The sequence below is a fragment of the Naumovozyma castellii genome, chromosome 5 (assembly GCF_000237345.1).
Source record: "Naumovozyma castellii chromosome 5, complete genome".
Lineage (NCBI taxonomy): Eukaryota > Fungi > Ascomycota > Saccharomycetes > Saccharomycetales > Saccharomycetaceae > Naumovozyma > Naumovozyma castellii.
Genome location: NC_016495.1, coordinates 584,421 through 610,107, shown reverse-complemented (window position 1 = coordinate 610,107; position 25,687 = coordinate 584,421). Strand labels below are relative to the sequence as shown.

Genomic DNA, 25,687 nt, shown 5'->3' with positions numbered 1-25,687 from the left:
ATTTTCATTTTCCAAAACTTCTCCAGATCAATAAAAAATATGCTGCCTATTTATTCTATCTACCATTCACCAACACAAACCAACACAAACAACCAAGCAATGACCACTCAAGATGAACCCCAACAAAGAGTAATAAGTCAACCTATAGAACTACAAAAGCTATCCCTCGTAAACAAACAACAAAAGAATGCTTCTTCTACGGTTTCCACACCAACAATCCCGAAGAAACCTATAAATATGCAAATTCCAATAACGTCCCCCGTGAAACCAATCGATTTCTCCACGGATGACGACAACGACTACGATGACGATTACGAAGAAGAAGAAAGTTATGTAATGGCTTCACCCACGAGGAAGAATCAGAACGCAACTGATAATGAAGATTTGATTTATCAATTGGCTTCGAAACAGAGGGAAATTACAGAATTGGAAGCATTGTTGAATAAAGCAAGGGACCAGTTGAAATCTTTGGAGATACAATTTAGAGATTCCTTGCCAAGGGATGGTCCGGTACAATTGGGGGCCTCCAACAAGGTTTGGTTGAGTGTCATGCAGAGGAAGATCAATGAGGTTAATAACTCTCCCAACGTCATCAGAGGGAAGAAGAGTATAAGTAATTTCTTTACAAATACGGCAAATACTGTTAATGCCAAGTACAACAATATGCAGACGCAGACGCAAACACAAAGACCCGTGCCACCACCACCATCAAGATCGAAAACAAGAGGTGGTACCTTCTTATCAAGTCTTGTGGAAAAGTTTAATGAGTTCAACGTGGATGAGGCGGAGGAAGATGAATTTGATGAATCACATAGCAACGTGAGGGACAAGTTTTATTTGAAAGAACAATTCGGATGCGAAGAGGATGAAGACGTTGAGGACACCATAGCAGACGAACCACTACATAACATGGAAAGCATCCCAGCAAGTGTCTTCCAAAGATATGGTGGTCGATGATGAGGTGACCCGGCCACGACATAGCATTATTTAATTTAATTTGTATTGAAAACACACATTTATAAACTACATTGTATAAAGAACGACAGCTCAAGGACAACATCACAGACATTGCGTTATGGACGGTCAACTAAAGGAGTACGAACAATTGAAACAGAAATTGAAACAGGCCATCGAAGAAAAACGCAAACAAGAAGAAGAATTCGACAAATTACAACAAGAAATTTATGACAAGGAAACAGAGTATTTATTCGTCCCAAACTCTGGTAACAAACCAAGTCAACATTCCATAGGGAACATCATCAAGGGGTTTGATGGGTTCTCTAAGGCACACCACCATCATGGAGATTCCAGCTCTAACGGTAACAATAACGGTGCATTTTCAGACAGAGATAGAATCTTCTCCCTGAGTAGTGTTCTATTTGTAAAACAACAGCAACAAGAGACAGAACAGATTGAGAAACATCAAAGGAAACAACAGGCTCAATTGGACGCCTTAAATGGCTTGGATGATGATAGTATGGATGATATAACTTCAATGAACTGATTCGTATGGGTCACCCGGCTCCTTCAATTGTCGTTTCGGTTTTAACATTGAGGGTTTCCCATTAAATAACATACATCAAATGCATACACACACATGCCAATAAACAAACAATAAGAACCACCATCTACAAATGTTGACATCCAAATCAATCCGGGTAGCTAGACTTTCCACCTTTTTTCCCAGAAATACAAGGGAGCTTATAATTGATAACATTACAAATGTTCCCAAAAATTCAGATACTAATGTAGAACTATTAAACTCACAGGAAACAATTGCAAAGATTTCTTTCCCCAATACTACGGAATTTTATATTCGAAAGGGTTCTTTACTATCCCTGTATTGCCAATCTGGTTCCGAGACAAATGATAGCAAGGGCAAATATCAACCGTTCCCCCTAGATTCAATGACAATTACAAATGAAACAATTAATAAGTGGTCAAATTTAATGGCCTATTCATCTTTGAGTGCGTCATCTTTCCAAAAGATATCTTCCACATTACAATTGAATGATTCAACGGCTCATATAAATATACTATTATCTTCCAATTTCAATTCTTCATCAAATAAATTACCCAACAAATCAATTTATCCAATAAAGTTGGATGGTACTACAGATTGGCATATATTTAAAAATGATTCCATCTTGGCATTTGAAAGATCATTAAATTTAAAATTTAATCAATCCATTCTAAATAATTTCAAAAATATAACGGCAACCATAAAGGAAAGACATTTATTTAATAAAAACTTCCAAATATTGAAAGGTCGTGGTAGTGTCTTGTTATTTGGTCAAGGTTCCATCATTCCAATTCAATTGAAAAATCTAAGCGACGAAGTCTTGGTGGATTCTTCTAATCTAATTGCCATTAATGGAACATCACAATTAGATATCAATAATGCCATAACAAGCTTTAATTTGAAAATGGCACCCTCTGTTGATAATAAATTGAAATTGATTAAGGCAAGATTGTCGCCGTTACCTCATATTATTAAAAATAAATCATTTGTTACAAATATGAAATCAGTATTGAATTTTGCCAAAGTTTTCATTGTAAATTCATTCCATTCTTTAAGTTGGTATTATTATCTCTGGAAATTTGGTAAATCCCCCAAATTAATTAGAATCAGCGGTCCCAGAACAATTCTAATGCAAACATTTAGCTCGTTTAAATATTATGATGGAACACAAATACAAGATGTGAATAATAAAGATAATTTAATTGCAATTACAAGGGGAGAAGAGAACCTGTCTCAAGGTGAGATGAGTATCAAGGATGACACTAGAACTAATAACTACTTTATTGCCACTGTGTCTGAGAATGGGAACGTCAAGATTAAACCATCGGCAGAACTAAAGGAAAATTGATTATCTAGAACTCTCTTCTCTCATGTAGATATATAAACCAGATTACATATTCAAATATTCTTTCAATTTAATCCAATAAATATATACATATAATATTTAGTACGTTACAATAATGTACATCTTTCAGATATTATAAACAAGCACTATTCTAAGTCTAACGCATACTATACCATGATATCCTTGGAAAAAAACAATCATTTCTTTTGAAATGTATCGTAAAACTGTTTCAAATAATCAGTATTTTGGTTGCATTTCTGTCTCAGTATCTTATCACTAGTACCTTGTAAGATTGACTCGATCTCTGAATTATTTTGAACCCATTGTTTCACTTTCTTCCATTCTGCATACTTAGCTTCTTGTGAATCAAGTTGATCCCTTGCTGCATACGGATCAATACGTGGATCTATCTTATGCTCTGATAAACTAGCATTAGATCCATATTTCAAATCTAATGTCTCCTTGATTTGCCTGGATTGTTCCTCACAAAAGTTTATTATATCCAGTCGGATATTCCAATTTTCATATAATTCTTCCTTCACCACTTCGCATTTGTTCATTTCTTCATCTCTAGAATACATGTTTAACCTTTGCTTAAGTACATCATCACTCCCATGTCTCAACAATCGTAGAAATGAGTCCACTAACGTGGGATTAACACATCTTTGCCTATTAATGGTTAATTGACTTAATGATTCTTTATCATCTTTATCCTGAGCTGAATCTGCAAACCGTAGATTGGAATCTAAAATAATTTGTGGTAGCTTCACTGTAAGTTTATCGTCTCCCATATTTGCTATTATTTTATTTCATCGTTGTATCTCTGTTGTAAATTGAATCTACATAAATTTCTATGAACCTTTTTTCTTCTTAATTACGCCTGTTATGATCTGCGCTAAGAATTCCGATTTTACCTAACGTTACTATGCAAACATTCTATTTTTGATTCTTAAATTTTACTATATAACATGTAATTTGAATTCCGTTAACTATGTATTCATATTCCAAGTGATCCCTTCACAATGTCCTTACCGGTCTGCTCAACAGCATCATTCATGCCTTCACCAAGTGCCGTAGCATAATCATTAAATCCATCCTCCAAGGCATCCCAATGTGTTTCCACTGTACGACTAACACTCTTCAAAACACTATAACGACCCTTCGTAGCATGCCTTATAGGTTTCGTGTATCCATGTTCCTGAAGCGCATCTCTCCCATTGGATCCTGTAGTTGGCTTCAAAGTAAGGGTACCATTTGCAATAGCACTTTCCTTATACTTCGAAGCAGATCTTCTCTCCCCACCCAGTAACAAATCTAGTTGATCAGGTGTACAATAAACAGTTCCTCTTGCCCATTGTAAAGTGTTCACTTGTGGTCTATATGGTATCCTCAAATTAGGGTTGTATAATGTATCTGTCGCATTATTATCAGTGGATGATGAACCAAGAGCATCTTCACTCACAATTGTTAATAATGTCATCTTATATTGACTCACTCTAACGGCAACCTCCCCATTACTCAATACAGATGAACCTCTTATATATTGTGAATGCACAGGTGCAGGAGAATGTGATGATTTTAGTTCTTTCAAGTCAGGAACTGAAAAGATTTTGATATCACCGTTCACTAACAAAGTTGTCAACACCGTCTTGAACTTTCTACCCTCTTTAGGGCTCAAAATAGGTACCGTTGATACACCGGTTGCCGCTAGTGGGTATTTGAATGATTTATGAGATTCCTTGGATTTACCCATTTTCAAGATCCTGACATCGTTAAGACCAGACACCGACACGTAACCTGCCACTGGAAGACCTTTACTTAATGCTTGCATCTTAGCAATGGTGGCACTACAGCTCATATGTGTATCTTTAGCAAATGCCTCAATTTCTAATACTGAGCCGTGATCATTTGATCTTATTACTTCCACAAATTGAACTCCAAATCTTCCGCCAACCTCTGGCAAAATTTTATACGTAATTAATTCTCCCGCATCTGTTCCACAAAATAGTAAAATACTAGAATATCCATCTTCTCCATATTCCATGATGGCAAATTCAACAGACGTCACTGATTGACTTCTGATTCCAGGAATGTGTCTCATATTTTCGCCATATATGATTGCAGGGCCACGTCTATCAATGACATAAAACGTACCATCTTCATAACCTATACCAACGAACCCAATATTACTATTCTTTAGGGCAGAAACCTTACCTTTATTTGCATGGACGACAGTGCTTGGCATAAACCCCTGCTTTACCAACTTGGAGGCTCTAGACCTAACATCAATTAAGATCTGTTTGTAATCATTCAAGGAGAACCTTCTAAATTCCATCTCTAAATCTTTTGCTTTATTTTGATTCTGAGGATCAAAAAATTGATTTGTCTCAAATTTAAATAAAACAACATCGCCTGTCTCTACTGCCATAGCTAATTCTAAAGTTTCAGTGGCAAACGATATTTGTTCAACGGATATATGGATGGACCTGTTTAAGATTTGGGCCACATTGATATCGAAAACAACAGCATCATCAATTTCACCATGGGATGCATCCCAGATACGAACTGACCCGTTTGTATGTCCTGTGACTATCGCAGATCTAAATTCTTGTCTTCTTATCGGTTTCTTAGCAAGCATACCACCTTTTAATAGGGAATCCTTATTTGCATTGGCGGACATCATACCGAGCCAAACTTTTTTTGGAACCGCCACTGCCATTGACTTTGTCACAGCAGGTCTGATCCAGGAAAGATTTGGCGGGAATAAAGATGCTTTAGAGGTAAAGAATCCAGAAGGATATAACAATGTTTCAACTTCTCCATCTTCTAACAGTATCAAAATAAAACCTGGATCGTGACATCCTGCAAAATATGGAGATCTTCTAGGAATTGGGAGAAATGTTTCCATTGGGGACTTATTATTTAAAACGAAATATTTTTCCTTAGTTGTCTTTGAATAATAATTACTCATACCATCATAAGATGTTATTGTGTAAAGAGGTGTACCACCTAAATCAATCATAGTAAAACCTTGCAAAAGTTCTGTCCCCATACGAGATTTCGTCGCTATTAGAAGAGAAGTATACTCTGGATTATTTTGAGCAATCCATGCTATTTTTACAATATCTGGTTTGGCCTCCTTTGATGGATTATTTATCAAACCTTGTTGGGGAATATTCACATCAGTTTCGAGAAGTGAACGTGCTTGTATTAATTGTCCCGTATTTGCATCCCAAAATACCAACGAATTATCAGCATGCACTGTGAGTATATGCAAAGAATTAGGATGATAAAGAGATTGAATAACTGTGGGTCTCCTTAATTGATCCACATTTTTAGAAGGGTCACCGCCTGGTGCAAATGGAGGTAAATCATATATAAATTGTTGTTTAATTTCAGCATCAATTAGCGAGTAGGTTACAGTCACCTGCTCGTAAGAAATCAAAATTGTGCCAACATCTCTTGGATTCCATTGAATGGATACAACTGGAGATAAACGATCCTTAGGAAAGAATTTACTCTTTTGAAGGTTTTCGATTTTTGTCGTTGACATCTGATTACGATCAATATCATAAATAATAACACTCCCACTTTGAAGACCAAATAGAACCCAATCTAATGATGGATCCGTTTCCATACATGTAACTTTACTTGGAGAAAACACTGTAGTTAAAACTTTTTTAGAATAAATGGACATGACTAAAATTGTATCTTTGGCATCAACAGCGACAAGATAGATCCCCTTGACAAAGCTCATTCTAACAATAGGTGCCTTGGTTTGAACAGAAAAAATAACTTCTACTTGATTTTGACCGTATATATGAAGTTCTCCTGTCTCTGTCGCAAGAGCTAATAAACTCTGTGTATAATCAAATGCGAGAGAAATTACCTTCCCATTCATACCAAAATTAAATAATTCTCTGATATTGAAAAGCTTCGAGTTTGAAGAAACAGATGGAATTTGTGGGACATTGATGTTCTTGGATATTGGTGCCGTTTTAGATTGTTTAGTCGCACTACCTTTGGATTCACCATTTGACGACTTATTAGACTTGAACGGATTTGAAACGTTCTTTAAACGTTTGCTCTTAAACATGTCCATTATGCCAGACTAATGCAACGCAAGTATATCCTTCTTGCTCTAATACCTTTATAGTTGATTCACAATTTAGTATGGCCAAATCATCAACAGGGCTAGGTCATTTGTTGAAATAATTCCCATAACAACCATACGAAAAGATGTCTGGGTGGTGTTATCTAACAATGACAAACTACGTAATGCCAAGATTATTGATGAAACTACAAACGATGATAATTAACCTGTAGTATAGTCTTTATTATATTAAAATCTCTTAAATAAGATAAACCTGTTGAAAAATAGAAATAAAAGGAAGAAGTATTTACTTCCACTGCCCCAATGAATATACATATTACAGTTCCAGATCATCTGGCATAAACGAGAATCCACGGAACTCTTCTTGTTGTGTTGTAGTTAATATGGATGGTAGAGGAGTTAGAGTAGGTGGAGCTGACGTAAATTCGTGCTCAAAGTAGGAAGTATCTTCTGGTGACTTGATTTCAGGAACATATGGGGGTTGCACGCGTAAATTCAAAATATCTTCAAAGTTGATATTGCGGAAGAATGGTTCCTCCATAACTTCTAATGCATCTCGTTGACCAGCACCTAGACGGTTTTCAGGGTCTTTGGTCAACAAACCTTGAAATATTTGAACAATATCACCGGCCATGTCGATTGGATATAAAGGTTCATCGGTCAAAATAGCGTTAAATACTTCATCTTCATCGTCACCGGAAAATGGAGACTGACATAGTAACATTTGGTATAATAAGACACCAAAAGCCCACCAGTCCACAGCTCTCGTATATCCTTGTTCCTTTAAAATTTCTGGTGCCATAAACTCTGGCGTCCCACAGAATGTTGATGTCTTATTGTTATACCACATCTCATCTTTACAAAGACCATAATCTGCAATCTTTATGTGGCCTTGAGGTGTCAATAAAATGTTTTCCAACTTCAAATCACGATATATAACACCGTTATCATGGAAATATTTTAATGCCAATAAAACTTCTGCAGCATAAAATTTAGCCCTTCTAACCGAGAGTCTTTGATTTTGGACATGCCACATCAAATCACCACCTCCGATAAATTCCATTGCAAAATATATTCTGTTTTCGGTTTGGAATGAACAGTACAAGTTTGTTAAGAAAGGATGTTTTGTCTTTGTTGCTAAGAGGAACACCTTCTTTTCTGCTCTTGCGCTCTCAATGTCGTGATTTTGAATAATGTTGTCCTTCTTCAAAACTTTGATAGCACATAATCTACCTGTATTCTTCGATCTTGATAGAATGACTTTCCCGAAGTTACCTTTACCGAGAACTTTCAATAATATGAAATTGTCCAGAGAAACCTTGCGACGTTTGGAATTTCTTTTTTTATGTTTCGAGTGTTGAGACTTTTGTGGTGACACCTCCTTAGCGATTCCGGATTCTACAGTTGTTATTGCATTTGGTGTTTGAATTATCTCCTTGGATACTTCTTGTTCATGCAAGAATCTCTCAGTATCCATATCACGGAATGGGTTTGAATGTTGGGTATCAATGGTCATATCCGCATCTCTGGAGTCAGTTTCTAGTATAGGGATTTGGGTGATGCCCATGTTCGTGTCCGTTGGTTCTTCTTCCGAATGGCTTCTCCTCGTATTCAACTCTAGAGCTTGCTTCGACATGAATTCCTCTTTACGGATATATCCTGCATTAGCCTGCTCGTTCTCCAACTCCCATTGCATCCTGTCATCTCTAACTTCCGAGGTATCATTTAGTTCCTCTTCAGTTGAGTTAGTTGGATATTTAAATGTTGGATCTAAAGTACGCGATGATGTGTCAAGCTCTGATGATACATCTGTTTTGACACTCTCTGTAAAATTCAAATAGGCTTCGTTATTGTCTATAAATGCATTTAATCTATCTGTTGCGACCACTTGATTACCGTAAGCTGGTTTCTCCTCTTCCACTTCAGTTTTTTGTGGTGACTGCTGTTTTGTAACCTCAGCAGAAACAGGAGTGTACTTGTTTGTAGCAACTGGAGCAGTAGGGAACGTTTCATGAGCCTCTTGTAAACGTCCAATATTCTTCTTCCCATATCTTCTGGGGGAATGCCCGGTAGATGCTGCTTCGGACGCAGATAGTCTTTTCTTCTTTTCTTGTGTACGTTGAGCATCTTGAATTGTTTTTAAGATTTGATTAGCCATCTCCATGGACATACCACAGAAATCAGGGACTAAATGTGCACATTGAGCATGACACATGATACCACATTCACTACATTTACGAACCTTGTGCTTACCCCAGGGTAAGATATAACCACAGTGGCAGCACCATTTTGTACCACGGTTAGAGGTGGGTTCAAATCTATGTGGAATACGATGATTCAATTTTGCTTCATCAGGATCAGTCTCAGTTGAGACTTTAGCGATACATTTGGTAACAACATTTGTATAACACTTCTTGTGACATAGAAATTTACAATCTTCACATTGAAACCCAGAGTATCTTAAGAATTCACCACAGTATGCGCAACACATAATATTATAAAACGATTTTTGGACGAAATGATGACCATGTTGTTCAAATACCTCTTCATTTCTATTAATAATCGCACCATGACGATGTAACCCACCCATTACACTCTTTCTCTGCACTTGGTTTGATTTATGGAAACCTAATGTAAGTAAAATTTGGCCCGTTGGTTCCAGAACAAACCATTGGTCTGTTGTAATTTGATTTGTAGTCACAGGGGATCTGGCGACCGCAGTTCTATCAGTTGAAGCAGTTGAAGGAGCTTCGGCAGAATCGTACCCCTTCTCTTGACTAGATGGAAGGCCCTTCGAGGTGGAACTAAAATTTCTTTCTGAGGCATTAATCCAACCTTGTTGTCCTGTCGTTTGACCTACTTTCTTTTTACGAATTTCTTCAGCAATATCAGACAAAAGAAGCCACATTATGGCCACTGGTGTCATCGTATCATTAACCTTGTCATAGACGGTAATTTCAATTTCATTCCCTTTGTCTATTTGAATATTGAATTCTTCATGCCATCTATCATTCCTTGATGGTCTGGTTCTAGCCTTTATGGTATCATCGATCTTGAAAGTAATATAACTCTCTGGAGATCTAGCAAACATTGGGGATTGAATATGGTCTACATCTCTAACAGCAGTAACACCGATAGTTAGTGTACCTGTCAACTGTTTTCTTCTGAATTTGGATTGATTATTGTTCAATGCATCATTGTCGTGGTGTTTAAATTGATCCAAATCAACGTTGATAGCTTGATATTTTTTCAATGCCTTGGTGAGTAATTGAATACGGTGCTTAGATTCAAAAACCCCCCCTTCGGCAGCTGAGCTGCTACGTTGGTCACCATCAATCCTATACAATTTCGTCAACTTAGTATTTGCTTCTCTATATTGCTTCTCCACTTGTAGTTTGAATTCCAATTGCTGCAGCATATACTGAATCCTTTGAGATAAAGAGGGACAGTCATACTTTGTTAGATCAAGACGAGAAAATATATGTTCATTAGGGGAAATGGTCGATAGCACACCATACTCCTGTTTTCCATTTTTCTTTTTCGAATCATCAGTCCCTTCAACTTGCCCGTTTTCACCAATATGCAATTTTCTTAGTGTATCTTCTAAATACTCAATATTCTGCCTGGCTTCTCTAATGTTGGTGTTACATCTTTGAATTACCATCACATTATCTGTCTTTTTCTTCAAGTTGGTAGCACCCTGAATGATGTTTTGTTCAACAGCGATTTTCCGCTGAATATCCTGTTCCACATTGGAATACATATCCATCAGTTATATTTATGACTTTATTCTAGGCAAATATCCGTAGCTACGTCAGGAAAACTTCGTAAAATGAGGTAGTTCCAAAACTTCTTGATGTGATCAAATATAGCAACTTTTTCTGAAATGCGATAAAGCAAAATAGACTCAAGTATGAAGAATATGGATATAGATGCGTTTGCCAATAAAGGTGATGCCGTACACTTAACTTATCCTTAACTTCTTGCGCTTCTCCTCCTTTATAAATCAGCACTTGCTGGTACCTGACTGAAACTTGTAGAGCAGATCAGAGATCTCAGCCAACACGGCGACGAAATCGCAATGTGTTGTTCTGAAATACACGGCGCGGGTAACGTGAATTCAGCTCCCTTTCAGTATAAGGCCGTCGTCATTTTAAACGTCTCAAATTAAATGTGATAGCTGAAGCGAATTTATTTATCTACTCTATCTATTTATTACATTGACAACTGCATCCAGGGGTAGGGCACATCGAATGTTTTGCAAACCACTCGTCCGAATGTCCGGAGTGCATCCCATGGTTGCAGCTTAAACAGAAACTGAACCATTCATTCAGATTCAATTTTCTCCTTCGTTGAATATTCTTGGACTCGGCAAGATCTATGGACTGCTCGAAGATGGAAGCCTCGTCATTACTGTACGAGCCCGACACATCTCTCCTCTCAGAATCCTTCTCACCCTGATCATGATCAACTCCATTTATAATAAAGGGAAGATTTGAGGTACCCAATGGCATCAAACAAATAGCACATCGAGGGAATGGTGTTCCACAATGAGGGCACGCATACCTATATTGGGTCTTATTTGATAGGTTATCCTTCTCGGCGCTTTCATAAATATTGTTAGTGGATACGCCAGCAGAACTTCCCTTATGTGAAGTTGGATATCCGGAAGATGGATTGTTGATATTTTTTTTACAGTTCATGCATTGGATATATAATTGACGGGGCTTGGGTTGCGCTGTAATCCTTCCCGTGTTAGTTCGGGAAAGCTTAATTCTTAAGACATCAAATTTAGCTCTCATGGAAAAAAGTTCCCAAGAATTTAGCATAACTCTGTACGTTTGAATCCACTCATCAACCCTCTTATCATAGAAGTACTTTGGGGAACCGAAAACTGAAACTAAAGCAGCACTTTGAATATCACATGTCTTACTCACATAGGATTGTAAAAGATCAATCCCACTAGGCGTAATCCCAGTTAAAATTAGACCTTCCAATTCCCCATTTGCAATTACGGTTGATGAAGTTCTTTGTAAAAATTTGGACAAATCAACATCATTTAAAAACCTCAGTGCAACGCCTAGCCTTTCTCGTAATGATATTGCTGGTTCATAAAGTATATCCCACCAATCGTTGTCTGCAATAAATGCAAAAATCACACGTAAGTATGGATCTTCTAGCTCAGATGACATCTTTCTACATTGTTGTCTCCATGGATTATTTCCTGGTTGGTCCTTGTATGCCATATAACCAGCAATAGCGGTAGCTATTAAACTTAGCCTTTCCTTCTTGGAAGAGCTCAATATTTCAACAGCCTTCGGTATATCTCCAAAAAAGACAGCCCATGCCGCTGCCTTTTCATAATTCCCATTCTTCATTATAATTTTATATTTCTCTTCGTAGTCTGTTGGAGAAAGATCCCAACCTGATATTATTAAACATAATTTTCTTTGAATATGCTTGGGAGAATCAGCAAACCTTGATAATGGTGTCCTGTAACCTCGACTCTCCTTTTCTTTTTTCCTTGATCGTATTATTTTTTCCATTTCCTTATTTAGTTGTTTGTCCGTTAAAATTGAGTCTTCTCTGTACCTGTTTTGATCTGAAATACCTTCGAATCCGTTCCATATACCCAACACACCTTGGTATCCAAGATCCAAATCACCAGAAACCATCGTCCCATCGTCAACAGCAGCTTTGGCAATAGCCAACCATCTCCAAGTGTTTCTTATATATGCATTGTTTTGGAAAATTTTTGACTTGTCAATTGTTTCCACTGTAGCCATTGGATCAAGTCCATAACCAAGCTCAGCTCTTGCTTTCATTATTACACTAATATCCTTCTGAAGCAGTTTTTCTGCCTTCCAGTATACCGCATACGAATCATTTTGACTTGTTGAACTTTCCATATCTAAATAATAATGATGGTCACTTTCATCATCCCTGGACTCTTCGTTATTTTGATCTTCAGAGCCATTATCTTGTGTTCTTGAACCATTTTTTTCAGTTCTATCATCATAAATCATACCACCGTTATTACTCATTTCTAGTTCTGGTAGATAATCTTCACCTACATCCAAATCCTCAAACGATAAATTCTTCAAAGTGGTAACCACATTTTCTGCATTTGATTCTGTTCCACCTTGACTAACGCGTATTTCATCTATTTCAGGAAGTTCTGCAGTCGCGATTAATAAGGAATTTGTATAATTGAAAATGGCTTTGGAATAGCTTTGCTTGATGGGCATTCTGTATACAGTACCAGACTGTCTCATACAAATTAGACTTGAACGATAGTCGTCAACCGGGATATAATCAAATGTTGCGACTCTGTCGAAGGTTGTATTGATGTCATGAACAGTTGAGACAAACAGGTTTTCAACTTCATCAACATTAGTAGATTCACCCATATCAGAACCTAATCTCCAAATTTTAATGGTATCACCTCTATGTAAAGTGGCAAATTCTTTATTTCTGGTAGATGACCATCGGAAACATGAGTTCATATATTTTCTTGAGGCTGCCCCAGTGCCCACCAATTTCTCAAAGGTGAGGATCGGAAGGTTTTGGTCATTAATTTCGCCAACTAACCTCCTTCTATCCCAAATTGATAGTGTCCCATCGTCACCATAAGTACTAAACTGCCAATCATTGAAAGGATTTAATTTGATATCATATGAAAGTCTACTTGGATATTGATAAGCAGGTTGAGGACTTCTAACGTCAATTTCCTTTATAAATTTAGTACTTGCTACCAACAAGTTTGTATCATTTAAGAATTTCAACGATACTATACTCTCATTCACACAATAGCTAAACGATGCGTTAACGATATCGGAATCCATACTTTGATAATTGATATCCCAAACTTGCAAAGATGCATCATTTCTGTTTCTATCTAATCCCATTGCAACCAATCCATTGGCGCTAATTCCTAATGCATTGATACATCTTTGTTGCTTAGCTCTTAGAGAGAGACCTACTCCCTCTTCTCCCTCCTCATCCGCATCTCCAGATAAGATATCAAATAGCCTTACATGACCGTTCTTTTCACCTACTCCAACCAATCCGATATCAGAATGAGAATAATCTAGACAGGTAATGTTCCCAAAATCCTTCACAGTATGCAACTTTGTAATTGACTCGTCAGACTCGTCATTGGGATCCACTTTATAATGCGTAACTTCATCTCTAGTTGGGTTCACCGAAAGATAATCGATTAGGTTATCATAGGACCAAGAGGTCACTTTCTTAATCAAACCCATTCTATAGATTGTATCACAGCGTATTCAAACAAAAATCAATTGTTTTATTAACTTAAGGTATTAGTTTTAGTTTGTCGTGATGAGAAGCACCTTCCAATAGGTTACTGGCAGTGTTTCTACTTAAAGTTAATGTTTTTCGTTCGATGCCGTAAGCGCACAGATTGGTAATTATGGATGATATAACAACTAAAAGCAGATTATTTCTTAAATATAGAATCTACATTAAATATAAATTATCTGCTTAGTATAGAAACAAATACTGTTAGTAATTATTATGAAATTCAATATGAAATTCAGAATTTTGAATTAACGTTACATATTGGTTAGATCGAAAAGTTGTTTCCCTTCAAAAATCTCCAATAAAATAAAAGCGTCCCCTTCAGCTGCCTCCAAGCGGTTAGAGACTTATAAATGCATTTCAACCCTATGTCCTGGACTAAGGTATGCGGTAAATCGATTTCTAAATGATCTGGGATTTAGGATGTCGTAAAATTTTGTGGATTATCTTATCTTGTATCTTCTGTTTAAGGTTCAAATTCTAGAAGGTAATCTGCTGGATTCGAGTTATCTGCACCAAACATTAGTTTAACGTTATCTTCGGCCTCTATGACTGCTCCTGATAAGAATTCCTGTAAGTCATCATTGCCCCTCTGTGGAGTTTCAGTATGTACCTCATTCTCAGAGTTTGATATGTATGGTGAATGACTCACTTGGATGCCCTCCTTCTCAACGACTGGGTTATCATTATTGGTATTATCCATCGAGTTGTGTTCTGTTGACGTGGATATACTGAGACCCCCCATTTTACCTTCCAATTCATTTATTTTATTTAACAATTGCCCCCTCTTATTATCCTGTTGTTTTAAAACTGTCTGCAGGAATACAACGTATTCCACAGATTTATTCAGTATGACTCCCTTATTAGTCTTGATTTGCTTCCCCGTTGTAGAATCATAATGTAGGAGATAAGGTGGTACCAAGTTCCCCAATTCCTTAATCTTTTGTTTTATTAATTCACGTCTTCTCCTTTCCACAGCGTTATGAAATTCTCTCTTACGTCTTAATTTTTCCTCTGCAGTCAGATGTGATAGAGTAGATTTCGATAAACTATTGGACATCATTAACCCATCTACATTACTCGATATGGACGTTGTTCTGGTTTTTGGCGTATGTACAGCCATTAAAGAGGAAGCTGGGCCATTATTATTATTGGCATTCACACTGGTACCGTATCTTAATGAATTTGTTACGAACGAGCCTGGTCGAAGAGATGAGCTTGGAGATCTTATATTAGGTGAGAATGTTGACGTTAGCGAGTTAACCTCTAGTGGATGTGGATTAAAGGAGAATGACGAAGAATAGTCCGATTGTAACATCTCTGAATTTACACTCGAACTTAATGATGAACCCAGTTCATCTGCATAATTAAACATTGCATCATCGCCTGGTTGAAATAAAAGGTCCTTGGTATTAACATTGGTGGTCTCCTGTTGTGGTATATTGTGGGTTGTTTCGCTCTGTACGCTTTGACTGAAAGATTGTCCATGGTGACTCAATGAGGTGCTTGGTGGGATGTTAGATGTGGTAAACATGTCATCTAGAAACGATGCAGCAGGTTCTGCATCGGCTATACTCCCATGATGAGAGGTAAACTGGTTTTGAGACATAAAACTGGTGTCTCCATTGTTATTCGTCTTATTCATATAAGAGAGCTTCTCGTGTTGCTGAGCAGGCGTAGCTCCAGGATACACCTGATCATTGTGATTATTTTGAAACTGCATGAAGTCGTACTCATTGTGGAACGATGTTGACATAGGTAAGGAATTTGAGTTGTCGTGATATTGATTCATGAGTTCATCTAGAAGACGTTGATTTTCGTTGTCATGCGGATTATCGTTCTGGTTCATTATAGTATTAGGTAAAGTAACGGTTGGGTTCCTCGTGTTCGGTTCCGAAATGCGTATAGACAGCAGAGTATCGCTTATACCTCTTAGGCAGCACTGTACGAGTTGGTCAAACAATGGAAGTGAGTATCTCGACATCTCTGAATGAAAAATAGTCAACTTTTCTTTAACTGGAAGGCTCAATTTCTCCGTGACGGCCCGTAAGGGTAACCTGGAACTTTCTTGAAATTGAACAAAGTTGGAATTTCAATGGCACCAAGAATACCAAGATAAACACCTGCTGATTATCACCTGAAGGCAGTCGATATAGCATACTGTAAATGTCAGAACCATCTAGTACAAACCAGTTTCGTGATGCATTGAGCAGGTGGAATAATTCTCGTACACAAACCAGCCAAGCAGAGGAATCTAATGCCGGGTCCTTCTTTAGTCGACTATCAGAGAATTTGAACACAAGGGCTAATGATGTCTACCAAAGGTTGCCAATGACAAGACAGGATTTAATGCAAAATACTGAAGAACCATCCTGGTTCTCACTTTCCAGGACTGAACGATTGATTTTATTCGTCTGTTTCCTCCTGGGAGCAGCTGCCTGCTTCACACTATGTATATTCCTCTTCCCCGTATTGGCTATCAAACCTAGGAAATTCGGCCTTCTATGGTCAATGGGGTCGTTATTATTTGTATTGGCATTCGGTGTATTCATGGGACCTTTCGCCTATTTAAAACATTTAACTTCAAAGGAAAGATTACCCTTCACTGTCTTCTTCTTCACTACTTGTTTCCTAACTATTTACTTTGCTGCCTTTATGAAAAGTACCATTTTAACTATCCCATGTGCAGTGTTACAATTGATTGCTGTTCTATATTATGCTATTTCATATTTCCCATTCGGTGGAACAGGTCTCAGAATGCTAAGTTCCATGGGGTTAAGCACTGCTAGAGGTGCCCTAAGAATCTAAATGTGATGTTTCTATAAGATTGTATGTATTCAGACTGCATAGAAGTTTTATACATGAAATAAATATATAAATAAATAAATAAATAAATAATGAACCTTATTATTGATTCTTCGTGGCCTCTTCGTAAGCTGGAGGGGACGTTGGTCTACTTATCTCGTCGTTCTCTGTCTTACCCTTCAGCGTATATCCCTCTTTAAATAATGCTGTTGTGTCCTTATTCTTCGATTTCCCTGAATTCGGTAAGGTATTAGACCTGTGAACAGGCGAAGGTGAACATAATAGGACATCAAGGTTATTGAAGCGTGGATTTCCATCACCTAGCGGAAGTTGTCCCGCCGTACTGGAAGAATTTAACGTCAGCGAACTTCTCGTATCACATTGACCACCTTGGCTACTTGCAGAATCTGATCTAGATAAACTCAATTGACGAATGGAGGAAATATCCGCCTCATATTGAGCTTCCAAATCAGGTGATCCTATTGGGGACCCAATGGGAGATCCAGGCACTGATATGACTTCTTCAAAAGTGGGTGGAGGTGTTAGCCTTGTTTCATTGGACACAGATGAACCAGTAGTGGCCATGTGGTACGTCGGTAATTCCATATTACCACTGTTACAAAGTTCAGAGACGAGAAATATTGGTGTGTCGATTAACACTTCGTAATGTCTTAGTTTTTGAGAATTATCTGGGTCCGGTTTGCTTATCCTTAGCATGATTTCCAATTTATGTTTACTGTGAATATTACTGAAATGTAAGCTATCCAAATATAATCCTCTTTTCGCCTTGTTTATCCTCGTGTGGTGCTTTACTTGTGTTCCTGAGTTGGTTCTAAATTTTGTTTCGTGAAATTTGGGATCATACACACCAGCAGGTTCATCAGCTTCTTCAGTTGAACCTTTCTTCATTGAGGAATGACCACTTAGGAAACTTATCACACTAGGTCTATGATGGTTTTCATTTGATACATTTTCGCTATTGGGCACATTTGAATAAAGATCAACACCATAAGGCGGTATGACCTTGGCAGATCTTCTATCTAGGTCCTCATATTTGGGGAATTCTAACTTGGTCTCCAAAGTGAGTGGTTCTGTCAAACTTACCATGTTTACTCCGTCTCTGTCAGAACCTGCATCGATCGTGGTATATGCCAATAGGTTATCATTATAACTATTTTCTACTATTTCCTCCCGAAGTGCACGACCTCCCTTTTCCTTTGTTCTTACCTCCAGTAAAGTCAAATTACGTTCCTTTTTCCTTTTCGAAGCAAAATCCAGATAATAAGGATTATAAGGATCCTTAGCAACTGGATCCACTTGATCATATTCAAATTCATAATTCTTACTGACAAAAGTTACTTTCTCCGTAATGCTTATTTTAATTCTCTTGATACAGATATTCTTAACCATGGGAGCCAATTTGATTTTAATGGGGACTTCACTATTTAAGGACACATATTTTTGGGCAAAAGATATTTCATACGCTAATGAATCTGTCCATACTCTATTGATGTATATTGGTTTATTTGCCGTAGAGATAGATATGGGTGGTGGTGTTCTTATGACTTTGATGGGTACTTCAGCAAAAATTTCATTATTGGTATTCTTGTTTTCTTGTTCGTCCTTATTGATATGTGAGGGCATATGTAAATGATTTTTAACCTTCTTCAATATGGAATTGCCAATCCCTTTTGATGGTTGCGCAGATTCACTTTCTGTAATCTTTAGGGATGATGCTGAGGATGATGAGCTTGTCGATGCGGTTGCCAGATTCAAATCTGAGGATTTTTGTTCATGAGTATCCAAAGTTAATGCTCCTATTCGTATTTTATAGCTTACTCTTGCCGAGGGTAAATATATGGTTTCAGGGATATGGTTTGTAAAAATTACAGGTAATATAAAGACATAATCACCTGGTTTCAAGACATTTATTGTTTCCATGGGAATCCTATGTAGAAACTTTTGCTTAGATTTTGTCTTATCGAGGTACATTCTTTGGTCCAATGGGTCGTTCCTGAATAATTGAGTGGTTCTTGGAGAATTATTATTTGCAATGACCTGATTATTAGTGGAAACATGTGGTGGAATATATAAATCGAAGTTATCAGCGGTTAAATTCCATGAAGTGGATCCTAAGTTATAAAATTCTTCATTGAACGTCTTTGTTGGTGGCACACCTGTACTCCAAAAGACTTTCACTCTGGAACATAATTCCACTTGTAATTCTGAAATGTTTATTTGTTTATCAACGGAGAGGATAATTGCGACGTTATATGACACCATGGAACTATCCATTTCGTAAGCTGATGTGGATACCGGTATTGTATCTTCTGTAGTAGCATGAATATTTGTTGTGGTGGTTGTATCTGTTGGATTATTAGTATTATTATTAATGTTATTATTTATAGGTTGTGGGTCATTGTTCTGACTCAATATATCCATGAATTCGGCGTCCTCTTCGTACTCTTCATCTTGGAATCCATTCAATCTTGCCAAATATTCGTCATCCGTGGAAGAAACAGTGGGCAAGAAGACATTATCACCGCTTGTAGCCATTGATATTTGTAAATGGTCATTATTATTGTTCTTATGAGAGACCTGTTTGGCGTTCAGGAAACCCTGTGATACCAAATAATCGTTTAATATCTCCTTATGATTCAAAGTGGTGGGACTTCTCCTACCATTGCTATTAGATGTGTTTTGTCGCTGTTTATTAGTTTTAGGTGCCCGAGAATCACTAGAGGTTCCTGCTTTCGGTTTTGCAGGTTTTGTTTTTGGTTTAGTAGGTTTTGTTTCCGTTGGCTTCGTTGCAGTTGTCGTTGCTTGTGTGTCAGTATGTCCAGCTCCTAGAAAGGAGGAAAGGGTGCCCTTAATGGTGGAGGAGCGTCTTCTCTTTGTCGTAAATGTAGGTTCTTTCTTCTTTGGCGATTGCAACGAATTGGAGGGCTTCTCGTCTGACTTTCGAGACATAAAGGGCATCTTCTTGTTTGTTAGATATCGGATGGGCGATGCTTTTCATGTAGGGACGGTCAGACTACGTTCTCTTGTCTTTGGTAAATGAATTATTGATAATAGTGGCAGAGGATGGTTATCAAAATAGGACTCGAGTGCAGACTAGCGTTAGGTAACAGAGATGAATCATCATTGAAGTGGAATCCCTATTAACGTCATGTAGCACTATAAATTTGCAAATTGCAATTCCCGCTCCGTGACAGATCAACACTTAGTTCCACGGGAATTATTCTCTCAACAATGAAGCTTTGCAATGGTCTATCAGTATTTGCCACCAGCACTCAACGAGAGATCTGAATATTGGAGACTCCAGTATAATGACAACCGCTGCTGCAACGATGGTGTTTGTTAGGGACCTATTCTACTCATCCTATAGTCTCTAAACAAATTAATCTGCCAGAGTGAACAATATTGACTCTGATGCACAGGTATCGCAACCATTACAATCTAGTAATCAAGTAATCAAGTAATCCAACAAATAGTGCTTTAATCGGTGTAATGACTAGTACGTCTGTTAGTTCGTTAAGTGGTTCATTGGAGAAAACAACTGGAAAAGCATAGAATCCAAGACATGTCATTACACTCTCAACTCCCAATTTTAGGGAAAGTGCAAAGCCTCCATTTTTCTAGAATAGTACAAGCTGAATATTATTTGAACAAGGATCCAGATGACTTTAAGCATCTAGCATTCACAGGACGACTAAGGTTATTCCTCAAACCTGACCAAGAAACTAAATAACGAAATGGTTGACTGACTCAAGGTTCCTTGCCTATTGCTATTACACCGATTAAAGCGCTTTTATTGGATTACTAGATCACTTGATAACTTGATTATATACCTAATTGATTCATAAATTTGAAATATACCGATGTCTGTATGAAAGTCATTGTTCCTTTCTATTCACTATTATGTTATTTTAATATATAAGATTTCATTCAATTTAATTGATACATGTTGTACATCACATTGAATTTGTAAACCATTTTAGAGAAAGTCTGTATAATACTATTGTGTGTATGCCACATATCACAAGCCAAACTTGTCTTCATATGTGAATCTCTCTTTGATATTTACAAGGTTGGTTTTTTTGAGAGATTTCTTAGTGGTTCAATCTGATTCCTTGGTAGACCCATTGCCAGTCTTTCCCTTCTCAGTTATTCTCCTACACTTATGTTGCCTCACTCCTAGCTGGAGACCCTAAAACAACCTTGGCATTCCTTTATCCATATATCATATGTGGATGAACTTCGAAATTATCCTTTATAGATTGGTTGCCATGCAGCAGATTATAATATTTTTCCTTTCAGAATAACTAGTCAATTATCTGTGGCATCATTATCTGGAATTCAACCAAATGACAGAAGACATCAGATCCTCTTCCGTTACTCCCTCTTTATTACTAGCACGTATAACAGATCCATCGACTGACTCTCTTTCTCTGTCAAGCAGTTAGCGCCATCGCTGAGAAACTGATGTATTTATTTGCTATACGTACTAAATAAGTAAGATAAGATTTTACTACTGGTAAAAGTGCGTTTCTGATTTGTTTACCAGCATTTCATACAGTACTCGCATTATTAGCATATAATAGCATCAACACCTCGACAAGATCATTGAACAAAGTGTCTGTCCAGACATGAGCCAATAACATAAACGCCAGGGTACTAATTAAAGCCATACCTGACAATCTGGATCTCTTCGATGCCAAAAAAAAAAACAAGAGATGCCTTTCCTTTTACTTAGACTAAACGTTATTTTAAATTCGGACTTGAACTATTTTTCGGTAAAAAAATTCATTTCGAGTGTTATCTTTTTATTAAAAATGGGGGAGTTCTTCCCTGTTTTAGGTCAGTTGAAGAAAGTCTTTTACAGCATCATTAAAGTCTATTCGTTTATGGGTCATTGTTAAGATTGTTTGTTCAATACTGGAACCACTGTTTACTCTATTTCCTTCTCGTAACTTTTATTCCTTGAGCTGAGTTAGAGGGAGGGGGGTGAGCAAGAGCCGGAATAAGACCAAGATTTATACCAAGAACAAGAACAAGACCAAAAAGAAGAACATAACAAAAGCAAGAACAAGAATGACAATGGGAATGGAAATCTTTAGCGGGGTCATGATAGGATATTATCATTTCCATTCCTATTGCAGCCTCCATCTCCATCATCATGGATGAGTACCCATAACGCTGGTTGCCTTCAACTTCATGAAAAAAAAAGTAAGTGCCATTGTTGTGGAGAAGGGATTTGATAATAGATGTTTACCTGTCGACTAGTTGAATTCAGAATAAATACTTGAGTGATTGGCTTTAAATTATTTAGAATAAGGGTACGCGTGCTACCCAGTCGATGCCACTAAATTTTTCGCCATTAATCAATTAACGACACAAATGAACACAAGAATAAACTATTCTTCTTCTTCACTACTTCCTACTTCCCACTCAGAAGACCACTTGTTAATCAACTCTTGAATTTGAAACTACAAACTTCTATATTTCGAATTCCTATAGTCTACAGGTAAACATCTATTTCAAAGAGAAACTTTCAAAACCCATCTTTTGTGAACAATGGGTTTTACTTCTTTTTTCATGAAGTTGAAGACTTCCACCCACGAAGCTAAGGCAGATTTCAAACACCGTTTTGTCCCAAATCATTTAACCAGTGATACTTTTTTAATTCCCACCTTTTCAAAGAGGAACTTCAAAGTCCACTTTGAAAACAAATGGAATTTTTTATTCCATCCTGCAGGTTATGCTACTGCCGCAAAGGTTCCCTGTTCGGTCCCTACCTCCAGGGGGGATGATTCTACTGCCACTACCAACGAAGTCTCTTCTTCAACTTTCAAGGATACTGATATCTATGCTATTAGATCCGACACCACTTCTCCTATTTCTAAGGATACCGACACACTGCCATCTGCCTCCAAGACTTCTCCAGTCAGAAAATTGAACAAGGCATTTATTGATGCCTTAGTGGAGTCCTTCAATACAGAACCTGACAGGGACTTGGTCTTTATCTGTAACATGTACACAGCAGGTGTTTCTTCCCACGTTTCATCTGCAGCTACACCATCTCCTGCTGACAATGGCCAGCATGTCTCCTCTGCTCCAACTCCATCTTCTGCTGTTACTGAACACCATGTCGCCTCTACTCCTACACTAACTTCTGCTGCTACTGGTCATCATGTCTCATCTGCTCCTAAACCACCTTTTAATGTTACTAGTCACCAAGTCTCTTCTAGTCCTACACCAGCATCTGCTGCTGCTGGTCACCAAGTCTCCTCTACTCCTACACAGACATCTGCTGCTGCTGGTCATCATGTTTCCTCTTCTGCCAATAGCCGTCACGTCACATTTGCTGCTACACCATCTTCTACTGACAATAATTGCCATGTCTCATCTTCTGTTAGCCCATCTTCTGTTGTCAATGCTAACCATGTTTATTTTAAAAAGCTTAACCGTAGGTTCAAGCGTAAAGTCCTACAATTATTGAAAGATGCACCAAAATATGATCTATCTGAAATCTGTACTGATTATGGCAGGTTTGCCATATTCCAAAATCCTGTGAACTTTGAAGTATCTCTTTGTCATCCTCATACTCCGTTTGAATCTGATCTCTGTGACAATATTTACACTGAGTTGAATAATGCCTTCAGGGAAAAGATCACCGAAGCCATAACTGTTGACTCAGCATTCGACTTGAGGACCCATTGTAGATATTATCTTAAGTATCACAAAGGTATAGAAAACGACCAAAAGCTAAAAGAAAGTAAGGCACCAATTAATTGTACTTCTAATTCTTTAAATTCAAACTTCTCTGACAATTCGTCAAGTGAAGATCAGATTAACTGTACAATTCCAACATTTAGGAAAGTAACCGTTAATGAAATTATCAAAAAGTACGGTGAAGGTGGATTGACTGATAAAGCACTATTAAAATCTTTACAACTTCATGAGTCTGAAGATGTAGTGCAAGAGCAACATGATCGTAACCACCGCAACCATCGCCGCCATCAAGTGCAAGAAGTGCAACAACAAGGAGCCAGCAACAAGCATCGTCATAACCACCACAATCGTCGCCATCAAGGAAACAGAAACTACACTGAGGACTTTTCTAGACGCAGACACGAACACCACTGTGCCATAGAAGAAGGTCTCGAAAATGCCAGTATCGATTCAACCGAGAACCGGGATCCAGCCATTGGTTGGAGCTATCCTGGAATTTTATTCTCGGGTAACAGGCTGCCTGAATGATTGACTAACTGACTAACTGACTAACTGACTAACTGACTAACTGACTAACTGACTAACCAATAAATCAACAAACCAGCGGACAATCCAGCGAACGAACTAGCTAACCGATGAAACCAGCTACCTAATGAATTTACGAATGAAATGAACTAACTTGCCAATGAATTTATGAAAATGAACCAGCTACCGATGACCCGGCGACCAATGAACCAGCCAACCAATGAACTAACTAACCAATAAGCCAGCGAATGAACCGACGAGCGATCTGACCAAACTAACTAACTAACTATCTAACTATTTAACGAATTGACTAACTAACTAGCCAATTCCGTCATTACACAGATTAAAGCACTATATTTGGATTACTTGATTACTTGGTTACCTGATTACTTGATTACTTTCCAGTGATGACGGAAATATTGGTGATGTTGGGGACGTTGAAACGTTAAGGACGTTGGGAAGTTAGGAAGTTGAGGACGTTAGGGACGCTGGTGACGCTACGCACGTTGGGAAGTTAGGATCGTTGGGAACGTTGGCATTGGGACACTGGCATTGGGACGCTGGCATTGGCAAGTTGGCATTAGGTAGCTGGGGAGTTGGGGTGCTGGGGATGCTGGAGCCGCTGCGGAGTTGGGGGAATTGGGGACGTTGGGGACGTTGGGGACGTTGGGGACGTTAGTGGTTTTTGTGTATACTGTTTTTTTGTTTATTAGATTCTTCGATATTTTTGGGGTTCTCATCTGTTTCAACAGCATTTATTTTATTTTATTTTTTTTATCTGATTTTTTTTTAATACTACATATTACAATACACATCACATTAAGTATGTAAGTCGTTCATGAGAAACGTTGTCTCATATAAATATGTATGTAGATAGCACGTACCACATTCCAAGAGGGCAAAACGAAAGCCCTCTCCACTCCATCAGATCTTGAAAATGTCTGGCTCCTTATCCGCTGGTGCCTCTGCACTCATTCGTGAATCCAAGGGTATTGGATATACTGATATTCGACTTCTAATATGATGGCACTCGCTAAGAATGGTTTTTGTGAGTAAAGTCTTTGAGGATACCTCATATTTTTCTGATCTAATTCACCCTTGAGTTTCTTTCTGCATTAGCTTGCTCTATATTATAAGTTCTTACTTAGGATATGTGTTTGATCAAAATCTTTTCATGGCCCAGGCACTCTTCGTGTTAGGTAAATACCATAAACAGTCTTCTTTAGTAATGAACATTTTCCTTCTTGTATGTCAACTGCGGTCCCTATTGATGGAGGTGATTAGATAGCAATGTGTTTGAGATCAGAGTGAAGGAACA

The 25,687-nt window shown here is 37.8% G+C and overlaps 10 protein-coding genes across 10 annotated transcripts; 4 read left to right on the top strand and 6 right to left on the bottom strand.

Moving 5' to 3' along the window:
- Positions 1-99: 99 nt before the first annotated feature.
- On the top strand, positions 100-957 carry ACF4 (Acf4p; the record flags this gene model as incomplete). Its single annotated transcript, XM_003676685.1, has 1 exon — positions 100-957. One exon carries the CDS (start codon positions 100-102, stop codon positions 955-957), a length of 858 nt encoding a protein of 285 aa, XP_003676733.1.
- Positions 958-1,075: 118 nt separating this feature from the next.
- On the top strand, positions 1,076-1,504 carry EAF6 (Eaf6p; the record flags this gene model as incomplete). Its single annotated transcript, XM_003676684.1, has 1 exon — positions 1,076-1,504. One exon carries the CDS (start codon positions 1,076-1,078, stop codon positions 1,502-1,504), a length of 429 nt encoding a protein of 142 aa, XP_003676732.1.
- Positions 1,505-1,634: 130 nt separating this feature from the next.
- Positions 1,635-2,870, top strand: AIM24 (Aim24p; the record flags this gene model as incomplete). Its single annotated transcript, XM_003676683.1, has 1 exon — positions 1,635-2,870. The coding sequence occupies one exon, from the start codon at positions 1,635-1,637 to the stop codon at positions 2,868-2,870; it is 1,236 nt and encodes a 411-aa protein (XP_003676731.1).
- A 194-nt stretch (positions 2,871-3,064) lies between these two features.
- Positions 3,065-3,658, bottom strand: MIX23 (Mix23p; the record flags this gene model as incomplete). Its single annotated transcript, XM_003676682.1, has 1 exon — positions 3,065-3,658. One exon carries the CDS (start codon positions 3,656-3,658, stop codon positions 3,065-3,067), a length of 594 nt encoding a protein of 197 aa, XP_003676730.1.
- Positions 3,659-3,864: 206 nt separating this feature from the next.
- Positions 3,865-6,969, bottom strand: SRO77 (putative Rab GTPase-binding protein SRO77; the record flags this gene model as incomplete). Its single annotated transcript, XM_003676681.1, has 1 exon — positions 3,865-6,969. One exon carries the CDS (start codon positions 6,967-6,969, stop codon positions 3,865-3,867), a length of 3,105 nt encoding a protein of 1,034 aa, XP_003676729.1.
- Positions 6,970-7,297: 328 nt separating this feature from the next.
- On the bottom strand, positions 7,298-10,750 carry PKC1 (protein kinase C; the record flags this gene model as incomplete). Its single annotated transcript, XM_003676680.1, has 1 exon — positions 7,298-10,750. One exon carries the CDS (start codon positions 10,748-10,750, stop codon positions 7,298-7,300), a length of 3,453 nt encoding a protein of 1,150 aa, XP_003676728.1.
- A 439-nt stretch (positions 10,751-11,189) lies between these two features.
- Positions 11,190-14,246, bottom strand: SEA4 (Sea4p; the record flags this gene model as incomplete). The annotated part of the gene is made up of 1 exon (XM_003676679.1): positions 11,190-14,246. One exon carries the CDS (start codon positions 14,244-14,246, stop codon positions 11,190-11,192), a length of 3,057 nt encoding a protein of 1,018 aa, XP_003676727.1.
- A 524-nt stretch (positions 14,247-14,770) lies between these two features.
- On the bottom strand, positions 14,771-16,288 carry RTG3 (Rtg3p; the record flags this gene model as incomplete). Its single annotated transcript, XM_003676678.1, has 1 exon — positions 14,771-16,288. One exon carries the CDS (start codon positions 16,286-16,288, stop codon positions 14,771-14,773), a length of 1,518 nt encoding a protein of 505 aa, XP_003676726.1.
- Positions 16,289-16,470: 182 nt separating this feature from the next.
- SFT2 (Sft2p) lies at positions 16,471-17,112 on the top strand (the record flags this gene model as incomplete). Its single annotated transcript, XM_003676677.1, has 1 exon — positions 16,471-17,112. The coding sequence occupies one exon, from the start codon at positions 16,471-16,473 to the stop codon at positions 17,110-17,112; it is 642 nt and encodes a 213-aa protein (XP_003676725.1).
- Positions 17,113-17,211: 99 nt separating this feature from the next.
- Positions 17,212-20,088, bottom strand: ECM21 (Ecm21p; the record flags this gene model as incomplete). The annotated part of the gene is made up of 1 exon (XM_003676676.1): positions 17,212-20,088. The coding sequence occupies one exon, from the start codon at positions 20,086-20,088 to the stop codon at positions 17,212-17,214; it is 2,877 nt and encodes a 958-aa protein (XP_003676724.1).
- Positions 20,089-25,687: the final 5,599 nt, after the last annotated feature.